The sequence below is a fragment of the Sinocyclocheilus grahami genome, unplaced genomic scaffold (assembly GCF_001515645.1).
Source record: "Sinocyclocheilus grahami isolate Dianchi unplaced genomic scaffold, SAMN03320097.WGS_v1.1 scaffold1290.1, whole genome shotgun sequence".
Taxonomy (NCBI): Eukaryota; Metazoa; Chordata; class Actinopteri; order Cypriniformes; family Cyprinidae; genus Sinocyclocheilus; species Sinocyclocheilus grahami.
In genome coordinates, this window is record NW_015506469.1 from 97,849 (window position 1) to 116,284 (window position 18,436).

Sequence of the window (18,436 nt, forward strand, 5' to 3'; positions counted from 1 at the left end):
TTTCCTTTAAATTCCTCTACTTTCAGCTAAACACTTACACACTCATATTATTATCTACTTACACCTAATATTATTATCTAGTTACTAATTAAATTTAATATTTTAATTTACTGCAGTGAATTTTTGCCTAGATGGCAGCAACTGCACTGCTACAGAATATCAATATTTACTTCATGCTTAATTAAATATTGTCTATGTGCCAGTTTAATTTGAGTTTTGCCAGCTCTATTGATTATGTTACATAATCCCTCAAACACTTGTACAGTCACCATCAAGAAGTCTTACATTTAAATGCATGTAATTCGTTTTGTACAACTATAAACATTGCCTATGCATTACTTTATTTACAAAACTACAATTTTAAAATTTTCCAAGTTTTGTAAGCTAAACACACATACATACACATATGCTTATACAAATAAAACTGTGCGCACGCTTCAAACCTGTCTGTGTTCAGAGGTGATGTTGGCATAGAACATGTCAGCGAGAGATCAGTAACCAGGTAGAGAAAGATGTAGAAGGTGCTACACCTCCCTCTATAACCAATCAATGCATGCTGAGCTCTATATAAGAGCTTGTCTTAGAGAGACACATTTTTATTCTCCAAAGGTTCTGATGACACACTAAGGTCTACATAGTAAAGAGGGGGAAAAATTACAAGTAGAAAAATCTAAACGATTAAAGGATATCTTTTAAAAATACAGTTGCTGTAAGGTATAAAAAAAGGAATTTATTTCTGCATATATCTGCATATATCTCTCTGTGTGAAAATATTGAATGTATTCCACTTTGTTGCAGATTGATGAGAAATGCAATCATGGCACCTATCTTACTGAACAGTATGGGAAATGAACACGATTACATTCAGTGAGAAAACTGTATTTTACTCAAATCATACTTCTTTAACAGGTCAGAGAAGACGCAATAAGTTAAAGTTTAGAAGATTAGATAAGATAAGGGTTTAAGTAGCTAGACATGTCATGCGGATGGTTGTGTAAAGATTTAGTAAAGAGTTCTGGCTTATGTCTTGGGAGATACTTTTTGAGTAATACACTATTGTCGTAGTCTAGGTCAATAACAGATGTGATGTGTCACAGACAGGTGGAGTATGTGAAGAACCCTCATCTGGACAGCATGGAAGAGGACATCCTGTACCACTTCAACCTAGGCACCAAGACCCATGACCTGCCCCAGATGTTTGGGGATGTTAAGGTTTGTAAGTCCTGACCAGACAAGAGCTAGACAGCAGATTTAAGGTTACATCAAATTTGATTACACTTTAAGCAAGATCTATAAGAATGTGTGGAGCACAGGTTCTCAATTCTGGTTCTGGCCGCTCTTCAAATGTTGTATGTCTTGCTTATCTGACACACCAGATTCAGATCAACAGCTTCATGAACTGAGCTGCGTTCTGATTGACATGTTCACTAAGGTCTACATAGTAAAGAGGGGGGAAAATTACAAGTAGAAAAATCTAAACGATTAAAGGATATCTTTTAAAAATACAGTTGCTGTAAGGTATAAAAAAAAGGAATTTATTTCTGCATATATCTGCATATATCTCTCTGTGTGAAAATATTGAATGTATTCCACTTTCTTGCAGATTGATGAGAAATGCAATCATGGCACCTATCTTACTGAACAGTATGGGAAATGAACACGATTACATTCAGTGAGAAAACTGTATTTTACTCAAATCATACTTCTTTAACAGGTCAGAGAAGACGCAATAAGTTAAAGTTTAGAAGATTAGATAAGATAAGGGTTTAAGTAGCTAGACATGTCATGCGGATGGTTGTGTAAAGATTTAGTAAAGAGTTCTGGCTTATGTCTTGGGAGATACTTTTTGAGTAATACACTATTGTCGTAGTCTAGGTCAATAACAGATGTGATGTGTCACAGACAGGTGGAGTATGTGAAGAACCCTCATCTGGACAGCATGGAAGAGGACATCCTGTACCACTTCAACCTAGGCACCAAGACCCATGACCTGCCCCAGATGTTTGGAGATGTGAAGGTGTGTAAATCCACACAAACAAAATCCTGACAGGAAAACACACTCAAACTCTTGTATCCTCTCAAAGGGATAAACGAGTGTGCATTATGTTGCTTAATACTTGTTGCTTAGAAAATAAAAAAATAAACAATAAGAAACATTTATTTGAGCCAGAATTATTTTATGAGGACAGCTATGTCAGAAAATATGTTGCCTAACAGCCTAACACGTTACACAGTTTAGTGCCTGGTAGCTAAGAAATAATTGATGAAGGGCATAAAATGCTCACACTAAAAAATGGCATGCAAGGACAAGACCTGACACTGAACACTGCAAACACATGTGCATATATTTACACTAATCACTAATAAAGACTATTCAAGGTAACATGACACAGGTGAAATCAGGGAGTGACATGTTATGGATGGTTCAATCTAAAAAATACTTTTGTGGGGAAAGTGATTCCTTTTGCTACAATTGTCTTTCTGTAGTTTGTCTGTGTTGGCGGAAGTCCCAATCGGATGAGATCTTTTGCCCAGTTTATCCATGAGCAGCTGGAGCTGCCCGGCAACATTGCAGACATCCGAGATATCTGTGAGGGAACAGACCGGTATTCAATGTATAAAGTGGGACCTGTGCTGTCCATTAGCGTGAGTATCTCAAATATGGATGAGGCTTGTGTTTAAATGAGTTCATTCATCATACATGCCTGTTAATTGATCTGAACATTGTGTATGAAGATCACGTGATGTGGGAGTATGTAAAATTCGCGCTGAATATGAATCTTACTGATTCAGTAATATTGCTAATAGTGCTAAAAGTGCTAATGCACAATGAGGTGGGGGAAAAGATTAGAGGTGTTTAAGACAATCTGTAAGTTGTGTTTGTACTTCAAATCATGCAACTTACTATTCTATTGTTACTTTTTAAAATCTGTATGGGGCTAGCATCAATTTTTTCATCAGCATCATAACTTATGGATTTTTCGATGTCTCTGACAGCATGGCATGGGCGTTCCCTCAATCTCCATCATGTTACATGAGCTCATTAAATTGCTCTATCATGCTCGTTGTCGTGATGTCATCATCTTTCGCATTGGCACGTCAGGCGGCGTTGGTGAGAACTTCCTGCTTTATTGTATGATTGAATTATGAAGTGCATATACATCACCCACGTGATTCCAACTTGAATGGCAATTGTGGAGACTCAAACAGTAATCAGTCAATAATTCAAACTGTGAAGCATTCTATATTAGAGCTTAATACTGCTGGATGGTGAGGGCATGAAGTGTATGGGCTTGCTGCCCTATTCTCTCAGAAAAAAAAATTATTTTGCCTTTTCTTTGAACACACAGGTCTGCCTGCAGGTACCATAGTGATCACAGATAAAGCTGTAGACTCGTTCTTCAGGCCACAGTTTGAGCAGGTGGTTTTGGGAAAGGTAATCATCAGGAGCACAGAGCTAGACGAGGATGTGGCCCGAGAGCTGCTGCAGTATTCCTCAGAGCTTCCAGATATTCCCACTGTTATCGGAAACACAATGTGCACGCATGACTTCTATGAAGGTACAGTAATTGTTCTCTATTTTATTTTGTTGTTGTTGTTGTTTTTGGCCCATACTGGGTCTGGTCTTACTAAACATGACAGAGGCATTCCCGCAGATCAAACAGTAGAGCATGTTGCTAGTGATATGAGCATCATGGGTTTGATTCCCAGTGATTGCATAAACTGGTGTGTACCTTCAATGCAATGTACGTCAATTTAAAAATGTCAAATGCATAAACATTAGAATTTGTTTATAAAACCGATAGTTGTGGTCTTGGATGTTGATTGGTCAATACAGTGCTCCAGTTGTGTTAAAATATAATGTAATATAATATAGTGTAGCTGTGTTACATAGTATATACTATATAACTGTAGCATTGCCGTACAATCTGTTCACCAGCTATTGTGTGCGCCAGTATGGAGTAACTCTAAAAGGCCAAATATTAACCTTAGTTTACATATCAAACTTGCCTAACAATAGCTGACTGTATTTACACCATGGCCTCTTACACCTTATTAATCACAAGCATCCTTTTGAAGACTGCACACTAAAACTTATTTTTTCCTGGTGTAGGTCAAGGGCGACTGGACGGAGCCCTGTGCTCATTTTCCACTGAAGAAAAATTGGAATATCTGAGAAAAGCCAGTGAAGCAGGTGTCAGCAACATTGAGATGGAATCCACTGTCTTTGCTGCCATGTGTCGTGTCTGCAATCTTAAAGGTAGTTAAGAAGTTTGCATTGTTTGTTGTCCTCATCACCACTATAACTGTTAACAGAGGAGTGTTTTTTTTAAATGGTATTATTATTATTATTTGAGGGAGCACCATAATAGATGTATAAGGACTACATGTCACTGGTTTTCAACAAAGTTATGCCAAGTTTTAGAGATTTCTGAGCACCGCATGTAATTTTTAGAGCTTTTTAAAAGGCAAAGGTTTTCAATTAATAACTTCAATTGGAGTATGTTCCTGACAAACAATTATAACAGAATTTTTATCTTGTGTGAACTAACCCTTCAATCATGTGTATAGTCATGCTACGCAGTACTGTTTATAAGCCTCATACCTCCTTCAAGCAGCATGTTATAACCTCAAAACTACTTCAAGTAATACTTAATTATCATGCCATTGACCACTTAGTGGTGTCATCGTTTTATTAATTTTTATTAATATTTTTTGCAGCTGCAGTAGTGTGTGTGACTCTGCTGAACCGGTTTGAGGGGGATCAAATTTCTACATCTCACAATGTTCTCCTGGAATATCAGCAGAGACCGCAGTGCCTCGTGGCTCATTTCATCAAGAAACGCCTTGGACTTATCTCATAAAATCCTGTAATGATCTACAGTGTATATAATACTGTTCATAGTGTGTTTGTGTTATTTAAAGGTGACTTTCACATTTTCACACCATCCACAGTGTACTTCCTTATATATCAACTCTAATGAACTGAACACACCTCACTTTTACTAGTTACTAGTACTGAAACAGTTTGTGTGTATTTTAACATAATTTAAAATATATATATTTGATTTACATGTATGGTGTTTTCACACTGGCCTTTTACACTGTACCTTTACAAATAAATGATTTTTTTTAATCCTAAGCATTCATTTTGTAGTAACATGATTGTTGAGGGTAGATTTGGTGTATAAGTAGAAATAAACTGATCTAAATAAAGTATATGTTAAGTTCATGAAATGAGTCATGTGGGTTTGTACTTTAATTAACACTTGATACTATTAATACAGTATAACAAACTCAAAGCAACTGATTATTCTGGAAATGCTGGATTCTGTGTCTCAAGAGGTTTCGAATGGCTTAGAACTTTGTTATAAAAAGCTGCATGAGGTTTATGAACTGCAGTACAGTGTTGTGGGTCATAGTCTCACTTCTTACCACAAAATGCTTCTTTTTTTTTACAAATTTTTTTTTACAAAAAAGTAAATAACACTGTCAAAAAAACATAAGCCCAAAATGGTTACGTCTGTTTTCCTCAAGCATGCTGGTCATATCATGAGGAATGAAATATTCTTTCTCTTCTGAGATCAAGACTTTGACGTATCAATCAATCCTCCAAATATTGAATAAAGTGTCCAAGGGAATATGGTTAAAAATATGTAGACAGTAGACCTCAGGTAGACACAGCATGACTTGTATATATGAAAAGATGATTACATTCATATAATTATTGGTCAGGTTCTGAAGGCAGTGGACTCCGTGTCTCGTCTGGGTGGCTTCAGAGGTTGGATCTCAGATAGAATCTGTCTTGCATAAGGGATGTTATGGAGACCTGCGGTTCTGAGTGCTTGTTCAATACGCACTCTGGGATCAGACACAATCTGAAAGAAAGACAAAATAATAAGAGACTCTTTTAATTATACATGGCATTATCAATCGATTACAAATCCATATGTCACCAAAATCTAAGTTCAAACACATCAGCCTTTAAAGTAAATGGATTCCTATAATAGTTCAGTGTTTTCTAGACTGTAATTCTGTAACCAGAGCAGCTGTTGACAGGTTGATCTGCTTTAACATGAACAAGGTTAAAGTCAGTAACTTATCTCTGTTGTATGTTTATTTACAGGATGTGCAGTTGAATCTCCATGTTATGAAACAAATGTCTGGAAAAAAAGCTGTTTCACTGTTTGGCCTTGGCCAGTGACTCTGTAAACGTCAGAGTCCCAAAATGTCATCACAGGTTAACCATTATTATTGGCAGAAACAAATTGTCCCATGTACATGAGCAGACAATCAGAAGACAGGGTTGGGAAATTTTCTGAATTTAAGAATCGACTCTTTCAAATCATGAATTTGAAATTGAATTGGCCACTTCCCACAAGATGTTAAACTGGAATTACACTAAAATGACAGGAAGAGAAAAATGAAATTACAATTCAGTAAAATGTGAAATTTAATTAAACTAATTAAATCCTAGGTCTTCAACCCTGCTCCAGGGGACCCACTGTCCTGCAAATTTTATTTACAACCTACTTCAGCAAACCTGGCCTGTGATTTTTCACGTGATCCTGAAGGTTTTGTTTAACGGGTTCATGTGTGTTTGGTTAGGGTTTTAGCTTAACTCTGCAGGACAGTGGGTGTTCAAGAACAGGGTTGAAGGCCTATGAATTAAATGATTAATTATAATGAAAGACATTTGAAATACAAATTATAAATGGCATTTGAAATATTGATTTTTAATCTAATATTTCTAATGAAATAGCCCATATGTTGTGTGCAAGATATGTAATTCATATTGAAAACCAACAGGCATGCACGTAATACTCAAGTAATACTGCCAAGTGGATGCTGCACACTGGTGGTGGTTGATATGATTGTAAAGCGCTTTGGGTGTACAGCAATACACAATAAAGCGCTATATAAATACATCATTCATTCATTCATTCATTCATAGTTGTGTTGACTGATAAAATGCTTCATGTGTGTTTGTGTGTTGGAAGGTGAATGGGTAAGTAGTATGGTATCTACAGTATGTGCTGTGTGTGTTACCTGTGTATCAGTGTATGTATTTAGCTGGTACAGTGGCCTTTGTAATGTAAACACTTCTTCAGGCTGTTGACGTACTCTCCACGCCACTGTGTTTCCCATCATCCTCTCTGGGTTGGCCTCAGCTACTTTAGAGACCTTAAAGCAAACAAATAAGCACAATTGTTTTTAATGCTTCAAATTATGTTTTACACCCTGATTCAGATCATTAGGTGGAATGTGTGTTTACCTGGTTGCGTAAAGCCTGCAATCTCTCCTCTCTCTCTTTATCGTACTTCTGTTTTTGTTTTTCTTCAGCTTCACGCATCTGCAGTTTCTGCTGAAATTGTTCTTTCCTGAAATTCACTCTATTCAACACATACAACCCATGACAGAGCTGAAACAATTATATATTTTCAATATTGTATAGTAATCATCAACACCATCATAATCATCATCTCCAACATTTTTTATGAAAACAAGGAAGAAAATTATTTAATCATTTTTATTCCTATGTACCCCATATAATACATAGTAAGAAATAGTATTATTTGAATACTTTAATACTTTAAGTCATTGTAATATATGAAAAAACCCATGCAGAAAGTTCCGTTAACATTTTTGAGTGATGGCGCAATGGAGTTATATTAGACTTTTGAATTGATTCACTGAAAAAGCCAATTTGAACTGACACACAACAATAAATAACTGAATATACCAGCTCTATCTACAATTTTAAATAAGTTAAATCATACATTCCATCTACACTTGACCCTCTAAAACAAGCACTCTCTATTCTATTTCTAGTCTATCTACTTGTTTTCTTTTTATTTATTAAAAAAATCTAATAAATAAAAATAAAAACCTTGACCCTCTAACACTAGCACTATCTATTCTCTTTTAATGCTATTTATAAAAAAAACTTGACCCTATTACTGTCAGAATTGTCTTTTATTGCGTTTTTGTTTATATTTCTTGGTTTCATGTTTTACCCTTTCAGTTAAGTCTTTATCACACCCTAGTTAGTTCCCTTAATGACATGCAGGTGAACTAAATGAGTAAGTAAGTTCCCTTGTTTACCCCTGTGTATTTATATTCCGTTCTGTTCAGTTGTCTGTGTTAGTCTGTCAGGGATTCTACACCATCACAATCACGATCATCACCACAATCACCAGCCCTGACGTACAACAGATCAATACCCTACGGACTTCACTCACACCAGTCTCTGCACCGCCCGCTGCCTCTGTAAGTCCCATGGCCTTGCCTGCTTCATTCGCGGGTGATGCAGCTGAGTGTGGGGGCTCTCTGTTCTTTGAGGTGCAACCTCTGAAATTCCCCACCGAACGCTCCAAGGTAGCTTTTCTCATTTCCCTATTAACTGGCAAAGCTCTGTTGTGGGCTCATGCTATATGGAATGCCAATAGTACCATAATCAACTCGTATGATGCTTTCACTAACCATTTTAAGGAGGTGTTTAGTGCATATATCTGCATATATCTCTCTGTGTGAAAATATTGAATGTATTCCACTTTCTTGCAGATTGATGAGAAATGCAATCATGGCACCTATCTTACTGAACAGTATGGGAAATGAACACGATTACATTCAGTGAGAAAACTGTATTTTACTCAAATCATACTTCTTTAACAGGTCAGAGAAGACGCAATAAGTTAAAGTTTAGAAGATTAGATAAGATAAGGGTTTAAGTAGCTAGACATGTCATGCGGATGGTTGTGTAAAGATTTAGTAAAGAGTTCTGGCTTATGTCTTGGGAGATACTTTTTGAGTAATACACTATTGTCGTAGTCTAGGTCAATAACAGATGTGATGTGTCACAGACAGGTGGAGTATGTGAAGAACCCTCATCTGGACAGCATGGAAGAGGACATCCTGTACCACTTCAACCTAGGCACCAAGACCCATGACCTGCCCCAGATGTTTGGAGATGTGAAGGTGTGTAAATCCACACAAACAAAATCCTGACAGGAAAACACACTCAAACTCTTGTATCCTCTCAAAGGGATAAACGAGTGTGCATTATGTTGCTTAATACTTGTTGCTTAGAAAATAAACAAGAAAGTAATAAGAAACATTTATTTGAGCCAGAATTATTTTATGAGGACAGCTATGTCAGAAAATATGTTGCCTAACACTATAGTCAGTTACACAGTTTAGTGCCTGGTAGCTAAGAAATAATTGATGAAGGGCATAAAATGCTCACACTAAAAAATGGCATGCAAGGACAAGACCTGACACTGAACACTGCAAACACATGTGCATATATTTACACTAATCACTAATAAAGACTATTCAAGGTAACATGACACAGGTGAAATCAGGGAGTGACATGTTATGGATGGTTCAATCTAAAAAATACTTTTGTGGGGAAAGTGATTCCTTTTGCTACAATTGTCTTTCTGTAGTTTGTCTGTGTTGGCGGAAGTCCCAATCGGATGAGATCTTTTGCCCAGTTTATCCATGAGCAGCTGGAGCTGCCCGGCAACATTGCAGACATCCGAGATATCTGTGAGGGAACAGACCGGTATTCAATGTATAAAGTGGGACCTGTGCTGTCCATTAGCGTGAGTATCTCAAATATGGATGAGGCTTGTGTTTAAATGAGTTCATTCATCATACATGCCTGTTAATTGATCTGAACATTGTGTATGAAGATCACGTGATGTGGGAGTATGTAAAATTCGCGCTGAATATGAATCTTACTGATTCAGTAATATTGCTAATAGTGCTAAAAGTGCTAATGCACAATGAGGTGGGGGAAAAGATTAGAGGTGTTTAAGACAATCTGTAAGTTGTGTTTGTACTTCAAATCATGCAACTTACTATTCTATTGTTACTTTTTAAAATCTGTATGGGGCTAGCATCAATTTTTTCATCAGCATCATAACTTATGGATTTTTCGATGTCTCTGACAGCATGGCATGGGCGTTCCCTCAATCTCCATCATGTTACATGAGCTCATTAAATTGCTCTATCATGCTCGTTGTCGTGATGTCATCATCTTTCGCATTGGCACGTCAGGCGGCATTGGTGAGAACTTCCTGCTTTATTGTATGATTGAATTATGAAGTGCATATACATCACCCACGTGATTCCAACTTGAATGGCAATTGTGGAGACTCAAACAGTAATCAGTCAATAATTCAAACTGTGAAGCATTCTATATTAGAGCTTAATACTGCTGGATGGTGAGGGCATGAAGTGTATGGGCTTGCTGCCCTATTCTCTCAGAAAAAAAAATTATTTTGCCTTTTCTTTGAACACACAGGTCTGCCTGCAGGTACCATAGTGATCACAGATAAAGCTGTAGACTCGTTCTTCAGGCCACAGTTTGAGCAGGTGGTTTTGGGAAAGGTAATCATCAGGAGCACAGAGCTAGACGAGGATGTGGCCCGAGAGCTGCTGCAGTATTCCTCAGAGCTTCCAGATATTCCCACTGTTATCGGAAACACAATGTGCACGCATGACTTCTATGAAGGTACAGTAATTGTTCTCTATTTTATTTTGTTGTTGTTGTTGTTTTTGGCCCATACTGGGTCTGGTCTTACTAAACATGACAGAGGCATTCCCGCAGATCAAACAGTAGAGCATGTTGCTAGTGATATGAGCATCATGGGTTTGATTCCCAGTGATTGCATAAACTGGTGTGTACCTTCAATGCAATGTACGTCAATTTAAAAATGTCAAATGCATAAACATTAGAATTTGTTTATAAAACCGATAGTTGTGGTCTTGGATGTTGATTGGTCAATACAGTGCTCCAGTTGTGTTAAAATATAATGTAATATAATATAGTGTAGCTGTGTTACATAGTATATACTATATAACTGTAGCATTGCCGTACAATCTGTTCACCAGCTATTGTGTGCGCCAGTATGGAGTAACTCTAAAAGGCCAAATATTAACCTTAGTTTACATATCAAACTTGCCTAACAATAGCTGACTGTATTTACACCATGGCCTCTTACACCTTATTAATCACAAGCATCCTTTTGAAGACTGCACACTAAAACTTATTTTTTCCTGGTGTAGGTCAAGGGCGACTGGACGGAGCCCTGTGCTCATTTTCCACTGAAGAAAAATTGGAATATCTGAGAAAAGCCAGTGAAGCAGGTGTCAGCAACATTGAGATGGAATCCACTGTCTTTGCTGCCATGTGTCGTGTCTGCAATCTTAAAGGTAGTTAAGAAGTTTGCATTGTTTGTTGTCCTCATCACCACTATAACTGTTAACAGAGGAGTGTTTTTTTTAAATGGTATTATTATTATTATTTGAGGGAGCACCATAATAGATGTATAAGGACTACATGTCACTGGTTTTCAACAAAGTTATGCCAAGTTTTAGAGATTTCTGAGCACCGCATGTAATTTTTAGAGCTTTTTAAAAGGCAAAGGTTTTCAATGAATAACTTCAATTGGAGTATGTTCCTGACAAACAATTATAACAGAATTTTTATCTTGTGTGAACTAACCCTTCAATCATGTGTATAGTCATGCTACGCAGTACTGTTTATAAGCCTCATACCTCCTTCAAGCAGCATGTTATAACCTCAAAACTACTTCAAGTAATACTTAATTATCATGCCATTGACCACTTAGTGGTGTCATCGTTTTATTAATTTTTATTAATATTTTTTGCAGCTGCAGTAGTGTGTGTGACTCTGCTGAACCGGTTTGAGGGGGATCAAATTTCTACATCTCACAATGTTCTCCTGGAATATCAGCAGAGACCGCAGTGCCTCGTGGCTCATTTCATCAAGAAACGCCTTGGACTTATCTCATAAAATCCTGTAATGATCTACAGTGTATATAATACTGTTCATAGTGTGTTTGTGTTATTTAAAGGTGACTTTCACATTTTCACACCATCCACAGTGTACTTCCTTATATATCAACTCTAATGAACTGAACACACCTCACTTTTACTAGTTACTAGTACTGAAACAGTTTGTGTGTATTTTAACATAATTTAAAATATATATATTTGATTTACATGTATGGTGTTTTCACACTGGCCTTTTACACTGTACCTTTACAAATAAATGATTTTTTTTAATCCTAAGCATTCATTTTGTAGTAACATGATTGTTGAGGGTAGATTTGGTGTATAAGTAGAAATAAACTGATCTAAATAAAGTATATGTTAAGTTCATGAAATGAGTCATGTGGGTTTGTACTTTAATTAACACTTGATACTATTAATACAGTATAACAAACTCAAAGCAACTGATTATTCTGGAAATGCTGGATTCTGTGTCTCAAGAGGTTTCGAATGGCTTAGAACTTTGTTATAAAAAGCTGCATGAGGTTTATGAACTGCAGTACAGTGTTGTGGGTCATAGTCTCACTTCTTACCACAAAATGCTTCTTTTTTTTTACAAATTTTTTTTTACAAAAAAGTAAATAACACTGTCAAAAAAACATAAGCCCAAAAATATAAGCCCAAAATGGTTACGTCTGTTTTCCTCAAGCATGCTGGTCATATCATGAGGAATGAAATATTCTTTCTCTTCTGAGATCAAGACTTTGACGTATCAATCAATCCTCCAAATATTGAATAAAGTGTCCAAGGGAATATGGTTAAAAATATGTAGACAGTAGACCTCAGGTAGACACAGCATGACTTGTATATATGAAAAGATGATTACATTCATATAATTATTGGTCAGGTTCTGAAGGCAGTGGACTCCGTGTCTCGTCTGGGTGGCTTCAGAGGTTGGATCTCAGATAGAATCTGTCTTGCATAAGGGATGTTATGGAGACCTGCGGTTCTGAGTGCTTGTTCAATACGCACTCTGGGATCAGACACAATCTGAAAGAAAGACAAAATAATAAGAGACTCTTTTAATTATACATGGCATTATCAATCGATTACAAATCCATATGTCACCAAAATCTAAGTTCAAACACATCAGCCTTTAAAGTAAATGGATTCCTATAATAGTTCAGTGTTTTCTAGACTGTAATTCTGTAACCAGAGCAGCTGTTGACAGGTTGATCTGCTTTAACATGAACAAGGTTAAAGTCAGTAACTTATCTCTGTTGTATGTTTATTTACAGGATGTGCAGTTGAATCTCCATGTTATGAAACAAATGTCTGGAAAAAAAGCTGTTTCACTGTTTGGCCTTGGCCAGTGACTCTGTAAACGTCAGAGTCCCAAAATGTCATCACAGGTTAACCATTATTATTGGCAGAAACAAATTGTCCCATGTACATGAGCAGACAATCAGAAGACAGGGTTGGGAAATTTTCTGAATTTAAGAATCGACTCTTTCAAATCATGAATTTGAAATTGAATTGGCCACTTCCCACAAGATGTTAAACTGGAATTACACTAAAATGACAGGAAGAGAAAAATGAAATTACAATTCAGTAAAATGTGAAATTTAATTAAACTAATTAAATCCTAGGTCTTCAACCCTGCTCCAGGGGACCCACTGTCCTGCAAATTTTATTTACAACCTACTTCAGCAAACCTGGCCTGTGATTTTTCACGTGATCCTGAAGGTTTTGTTTAACGGGTTCATGTGTGTTTGGTTAGGGTTTTAGCTTAACTCTGCAGGACAGTGGGTGTTCAAGAACAGGGTTGAAGGCCTATGAATTAAATGATTAATTATAATGAAAGACATTTGAAATACAAATTATAAATGGCATTTGAAATATTGATTTTTAATCTAATATTTATAATGAAATAGCCCATATGTTGTGTGCAAGATATGTAATTCATATTGAAAACCAACAGGCATGCACGTAATACTCAAGTAATACTGCCAAGTGGATGCTGCACACTGGTGGTGGTTGATATGATTGTAAAGCGCTTTGGGTGTACAGCAATACACAATAAAGCGCTATATAAATACATCATTCATTCATTCATTCATTCATAGTTGTGTTGACTGATAAAATGCTTCATGTGTGTTTGTGTGTTGGAAGGTGAATGGGTAAGTAGTATGGTATCTACAGTATGTGCTGTGTGTGTTACCTGTGTATCAGTGTATGTATTTAGCTGGTACAGTGGCCTTTGTAATGTAAACACTTCTTCAGGCTGTTGACGTACTCTCCACGCCACTGTGTTTCCCATCATCCTCTCTGGGTTGGCCTCAGCTACTTTAGAGACCTTAAAGCAAACAAATAAGCACAATTGTTTTTAATGCTTCAAATTATGTTTTACACCCTGATTCAGATCATTAGGTGGAATGTGTGTTTACCTGGTTGCGTAAAGCCTGCAATCTCTCCTCTCTCTCTTTATCGTACTTCTGTTTTTGTTTTTCTTCAGCTTCACGCATCTGCAGTTTCTGCTGAAATTGTTCTTTCCTGAAATTCACTCTATTCAACACATACAACCCATGACAGAGCTGAAACAATTATATATTTTCAATATTGTATAGTAATCATCAACACCATCATAATCATCATCTCCAACATTTTTTATGAAAACAAGGAAGAAAATTATTTAATCATTTTTATTCCTATGTACCCCATATAATACATAGTAAGAAATAGTATTATTTGAATACTTTAATACTTTAAGTCATTGTAATATATGAAAAAACCCATGCAGAAAGTTCCGTTAACATTTTTGAGTGATGGCGCAATGGAGTTATATTAGACTTTTGAATTGATTCACTGAAAAAGCCAATTTGAACTGACACACAACAATAAATAACTGAATATACCAGCTCTATCTACAATTTTAAATAAGTTAAATCATACATTCCATCTACACTTGACCCTCTAAAACAAGCACTCTCTATTCTATTTCTAGTCTATCTACTTGTTTTCTTTTTATTTATTAAAAAAATCTAATAAATAAAAATAAAAACCTTGACCCTCTAACACTAGCACTATCTATTCTCTTTTAATGCTATTTATAAAAAAAACTTGACCCTATTACTGTCAGAATTGTCTTTTATTGCGTTTTTGTTTATATTTCTTGGTTTCATGTTTTACCCTTTCAGTTAAGTCTTTATCACACCCTAGTTAGTTCCCTTAATGACATGCAGGTGAACTAAATGAGTAAGTAAGTTCCCTTGTTTACCCCTGTGTATTTATATTCCGTTCTGTTCAGTTGTCTGTGTTAGTCTGTCAGGGATTCTACACCATCACAATCACGATCATCACCACAATCACCAGCCCTGACGTACAACAGATCAATACCCTACGGACTTCACTCACACCAGTCTCTGCACCGCCCGCTGCCTCTGTAAGTCCCATGGCCTTGCCTGCTTCATTCGCGGGTGATGCAGCTGAGTGTGGGGGCTCTCTGTTCTTTGAGGTGCAACCTCTGAAATTCCCCACCGAACGCTCCAAGGTAGCTTTTCTCATTTCCCTATTAACTGGCAAAGCTCTGTTGTGGGCTCATGCTATATGGAATGCCAATAGTACCATAATCAACTCGTATGATGCTTTCACTAACCATTTTAAGGAGGTGTTTAGTTCAGCTGCTGGAGCATTGTCGGTGTCAGACCAGCTGCTGCGGCTGCGACAGGGCACCTCCACCACCAATGACTACACACTGCAATTTCGCACGCTAGCGGCTACTGGTGGTTGGAATGAGGTGGCCCTCCTCAGTGCTTATCGTCAGGGATTGAATCCGCGCATCCATGTCTATCTACGATGATATGATTGGACTGGAAAGCTTTATGCAAAGAGCCACCAGCATTGCTCAGCGCTTGTCAGCGTGCCAATCCACTGAAGCCGCTCACCAGTCTGCATCACCCGCCGCAAGTTCCCCAGTACCAGAACCAATGCAATTGGACTCAACTCGTCTGACTCGCGTGGAATGCGCGTGCCTGTCTCTGCTGTGGGCTCTGTCCGGACTCTGTCTCTACTGTGCGGCAGTGGATCACTTTATCCAGGACTGTCCCGTCAGACCTCCATGCCCTGTGGTGAGTACCATTCAGTTAGAGCCAGAAATTACCACGTTATCTCTCATACCATACAACTACTTGCCCCAGAGTACTCGTTGCAGTCTCCGCCATCATCAACTTGGGCTCCTCGGGCAATTTTATTTCACAAGACGCTGGGGCGTGGAAGAGTGAAATATAAAGCTCCCCCCTTGAAGTTACACATTGTATGTTTGCACGAAGAGACTGTCACGTTTCTGGTACTGGAGGGACCCACCGTTGACATCATCCTGGGATGCCCCTGGCTCACCCTCCATTCTCCAGATGTCAGAGGGGAACCGTGTGAGATCACTCGCTGGAGAGTGCCACTGCCCATTCCACTTCAGCTCTGGTCCCATCTTGGAACTGATTTTGTGACTGATCTCCCCAACTCTGATGGCAACACATGTGTCTTAGTAGCAGTAGATCGCTTCTCAAATGCGTGCAAGTTCATTCCCCTCAATGGACTCCCCATGGCCTTAGAAACAGCCGAATACCTGTTCAACCATGCATTCAGGAACTATGGTCTTCCAGAAGAGGGCCCCCAATTTATCTCTCACGTGTGGAAGGCCTTCTTCCGGCTTATGGGTGTCACAGTGAGCTTCTCCTCCGCCTACCATCCTCTGACTAACGGCCAGATTGAACGTAAGATCCAGGACCTCAGACGTTACCTCAAGTCATACTGCCATGACGACCAGCACAGCTGGAGCCGCTTTCTCCCTTGGGCCGAGTACGCCCAGAACTCTTTTCGCCAGGACACCACTAGGCAAACCCTTTCCAATGCGTACTCGGTTTCCAACCCCCGCTCTTTCCCTGAATGGGTGAGCCCTCGGAGGTTCCAGCTGTGGACTACTGGTTCCGAGTGAGAGAGTGTGGGACTCAGCTCACATCCACCTCCAGCACGCTGTGCGGAGGCACAAGACCTTCGCAGATGCCCGTCGCTCCAACACACTTACCAACCAGGGGATAAAGTATGGCTGTCCACCCAGGTTCTGCGCCTTGCAGGAAGCTGAGTCCCCACTACATTGGTCCGTTCCCCATACAGAGGCAGATCAATGAAGTCACCTACCTGCTACAGCTTCCACCCAGGTACCGCATTCACCCTACCTTCCACGTTTCCCTCCTTAAACCATTTTCTTTCTCTCACCAGGACCCCCCGAGCCGGAAGCATCCCTCTTCCAGAAATCCTGGATCAGCCGTCCATCTACCAGGTTCAGGACATTCTGGATTCGCGGCGATGGGGCCCCCAGAGCCCGTGGTCGCCCCCGTCGCTGTGTGAGGGTGCCAGGAGCCGCCCCTGGAGGAGGGGGTAATGTCAGGGATTCTGCACCATCACAATCACTATCATCACCACAGTCACCAGTCCCGACGTACACCAGATCCCAGTCACCTGATTATTGATCACCCGCACCTGCAGCCTGCAATCAGCACTCCTTTATAAGCACACTCCACTCATACACTCATCGTCCAGTCTACAGTTCACTTACCCGATCTTACCAGACTTACTCGTGCTACTAACCTGTCTGTACTTACCCTCAGATGCTCCAGCGCTCTTCCGATCCTGTTCTCCTCGACTCCTGCACAAATCCAGACTATCACAGACTCAACACCAGTTACCTCAGATAAGAACCCAGAACCATTCCACGTGTCAATACTCACCATTCAAGCTGTTACTATATGCAACTCATTCAATAAACTTACCTGTTATTTGCACTAATCCCTTGTCTCCGGCCTGTGTTGTGACATCGTCACATTACAGTGGAATGGTTGTTTATTCTCTTTGTGTATCCTCTATGTGTAGGTTAAAAGTATTCTCCTGTGGATTATTGGTGTCATGCGTGTTTACACCAGCGTGCATGTGACACTAACACTGGCACTCTCTATTCTATTTCTATTCTATTAACTTGTCTTTATTTATTATAAAAAAAATTGACCCTTTAAAAAAAGCATTATCTTCTATTTCTATTCTATCTACTTTTTTTTTGCAAAAATAAATAAATACATAAATAATATGACCCTCTAACATTAGCTCTCCCTATTTATATTCTGTCTACTTTTTGTTCTTTAAAAAAAAAAAAAATTGCTACGTGTACTGTATTAGACTGACTGGGACTTGTCACAGCACTTAAATAATGTTGCTCTTTTGTTAGTTCGATTGCTTCTACTGTCATTATTTTTAAGATGCTTTGGTATCTAGGTATCTATTGTCACTACGGTATCTATAGCTCTATATTTTGCAAGGCTGAGGTGTTAATAGTTATTACTAATGGCATGCAGGTTGTCCTTTTTTGCAAATTTGCAAGTCCAACCAAAGTATTTTACCTTTCTTTATCTCTCTGCACCTGTTCTTCTATCTCTCTCCTCAGTTCTGCAAGCCTCTCCATATCCTTCTTTCTCTGCATCTCTTGTTTCCTCTGTTTATCTGCATTGAACCTATTTATCTGAAAGAAAGAAAGTAGTTTATTGATACTAATGAAAGTCATTAGTATTGACTGTTTCAGATGAAA

The 18,436-nt window shown here is 38.4% G+C and overlaps 4 protein-coding genes across 5 annotated transcripts in view; 2 read left to right on the forward strand and 2 right to left on the reverse strand.

The window, feature by feature from the left end:
• The first annotated feature begins 606 nt into the window (after window positions 1-606).
• LOC107568899 (uridine phosphorylase 2-like) lies at window positions 607-5,233 on the forward strand. Of its 2 annotated transcripts, none has more exons than XM_016254898.1 (9): window positions 607-628; window positions 1,433-1,518; window positions 1,604-1,672; window positions 1,903-2,017; window positions 2,488-2,646; window positions 2,998-3,112; window positions 3,351-3,560; window positions 4,115-4,261; window positions 4,723-5,233. In XM_016254898.1, the coding sequence occupies exons 3-9, from the start codon at window positions 1,608-1,610 to the stop codon at window positions 4,863-4,865; spliced, it is 954 nt and encodes a 317-aa protein (XP_016110384.1). In that variant the 5' UTR covers window positions 607-628; window positions 1,433-1,518; window positions 1,604-1,607; the 3' UTR covers window positions 4,866-5,233. The 2 variants fall into 2 exon arrangements, with proteins under 2 accessions (XP_016110384.1, XP_016110385.1); XM_016254899.1 differs by having other exon boundaries at window positions 1,433-1,513.
• A 296-nt stretch (window positions 5,234-5,529) lies between these two features.
• LOC107568893 (coiled-coil domain-containing protein 148-like) lies at window positions 5,530-8,393 on the reverse strand. Its single transcript, XM_016254886.1, has 4 exons — window positions 8,226-8,393; window positions 7,277-7,423; window positions 7,051-7,185; window positions 5,530-5,879 (listed from the first exon to the last, which is right to left on the reverse strand). The coding sequence occupies exons 1-4, from the start codon at window positions 8,391-8,393 to the stop codon at window positions 5,733-5,735; spliced, it is 597 nt and encodes a 198-aa protein (XP_016110372.1). The 3' UTR covers window positions 5,530-5,732.
• A 144-nt stretch (window positions 8,394-8,537) lies between these two features.
• Window positions 8,538-12,195, forward strand: LOC107568900 (uridine phosphorylase 2-like). Its single transcript, XM_016254900.1, has 7 exons — window positions 8,538-8,634; window positions 8,865-8,979; window positions 9,450-9,608; window positions 9,960-10,074; window positions 10,313-10,522; window positions 11,077-11,223; window positions 11,685-12,195. The coding sequence occupies exons 1-7, from the start codon at window positions 8,570-8,572 to the stop codon at window positions 11,825-11,827; spliced, it is 954 nt and encodes a 317-aa protein (XP_016110386.1). The 5' UTR covers window positions 8,538-8,569; the 3' UTR covers window positions 11,828-12,195.
• Window positions 12,196-12,505: 310 nt separating this feature from the next.
• The window catches only part of LOC107568894 (coiled-coil domain-containing protein 148-like), a 72,204-nt gene continuing 66,273 nt past the window's right edge, over window positions 12,506-18,436 (reverse strand). The window contains exons 13-16 of the mRNA XM_016254887.1: window positions 18,252-18,370; window positions 14,253-14,370; window positions 14,027-14,161; window positions 12,506-12,855 (exon numbers count right to left, since the gene is read on the reverse strand). Coding sequence (XP_016110373.1) covers window positions 12,709-12,855; window positions 14,027-14,161; window positions 14,253-14,370; window positions 18,252-18,370 — 519 coding nt within the window. The 3' untranslated portion in view covers window positions 12,506-12,708. The remainder of the gene's footprint in view (window positions 12,856-14,026; window positions 14,162-14,252; window positions 14,371-18,251; window positions 18,371-18,436) is intronic.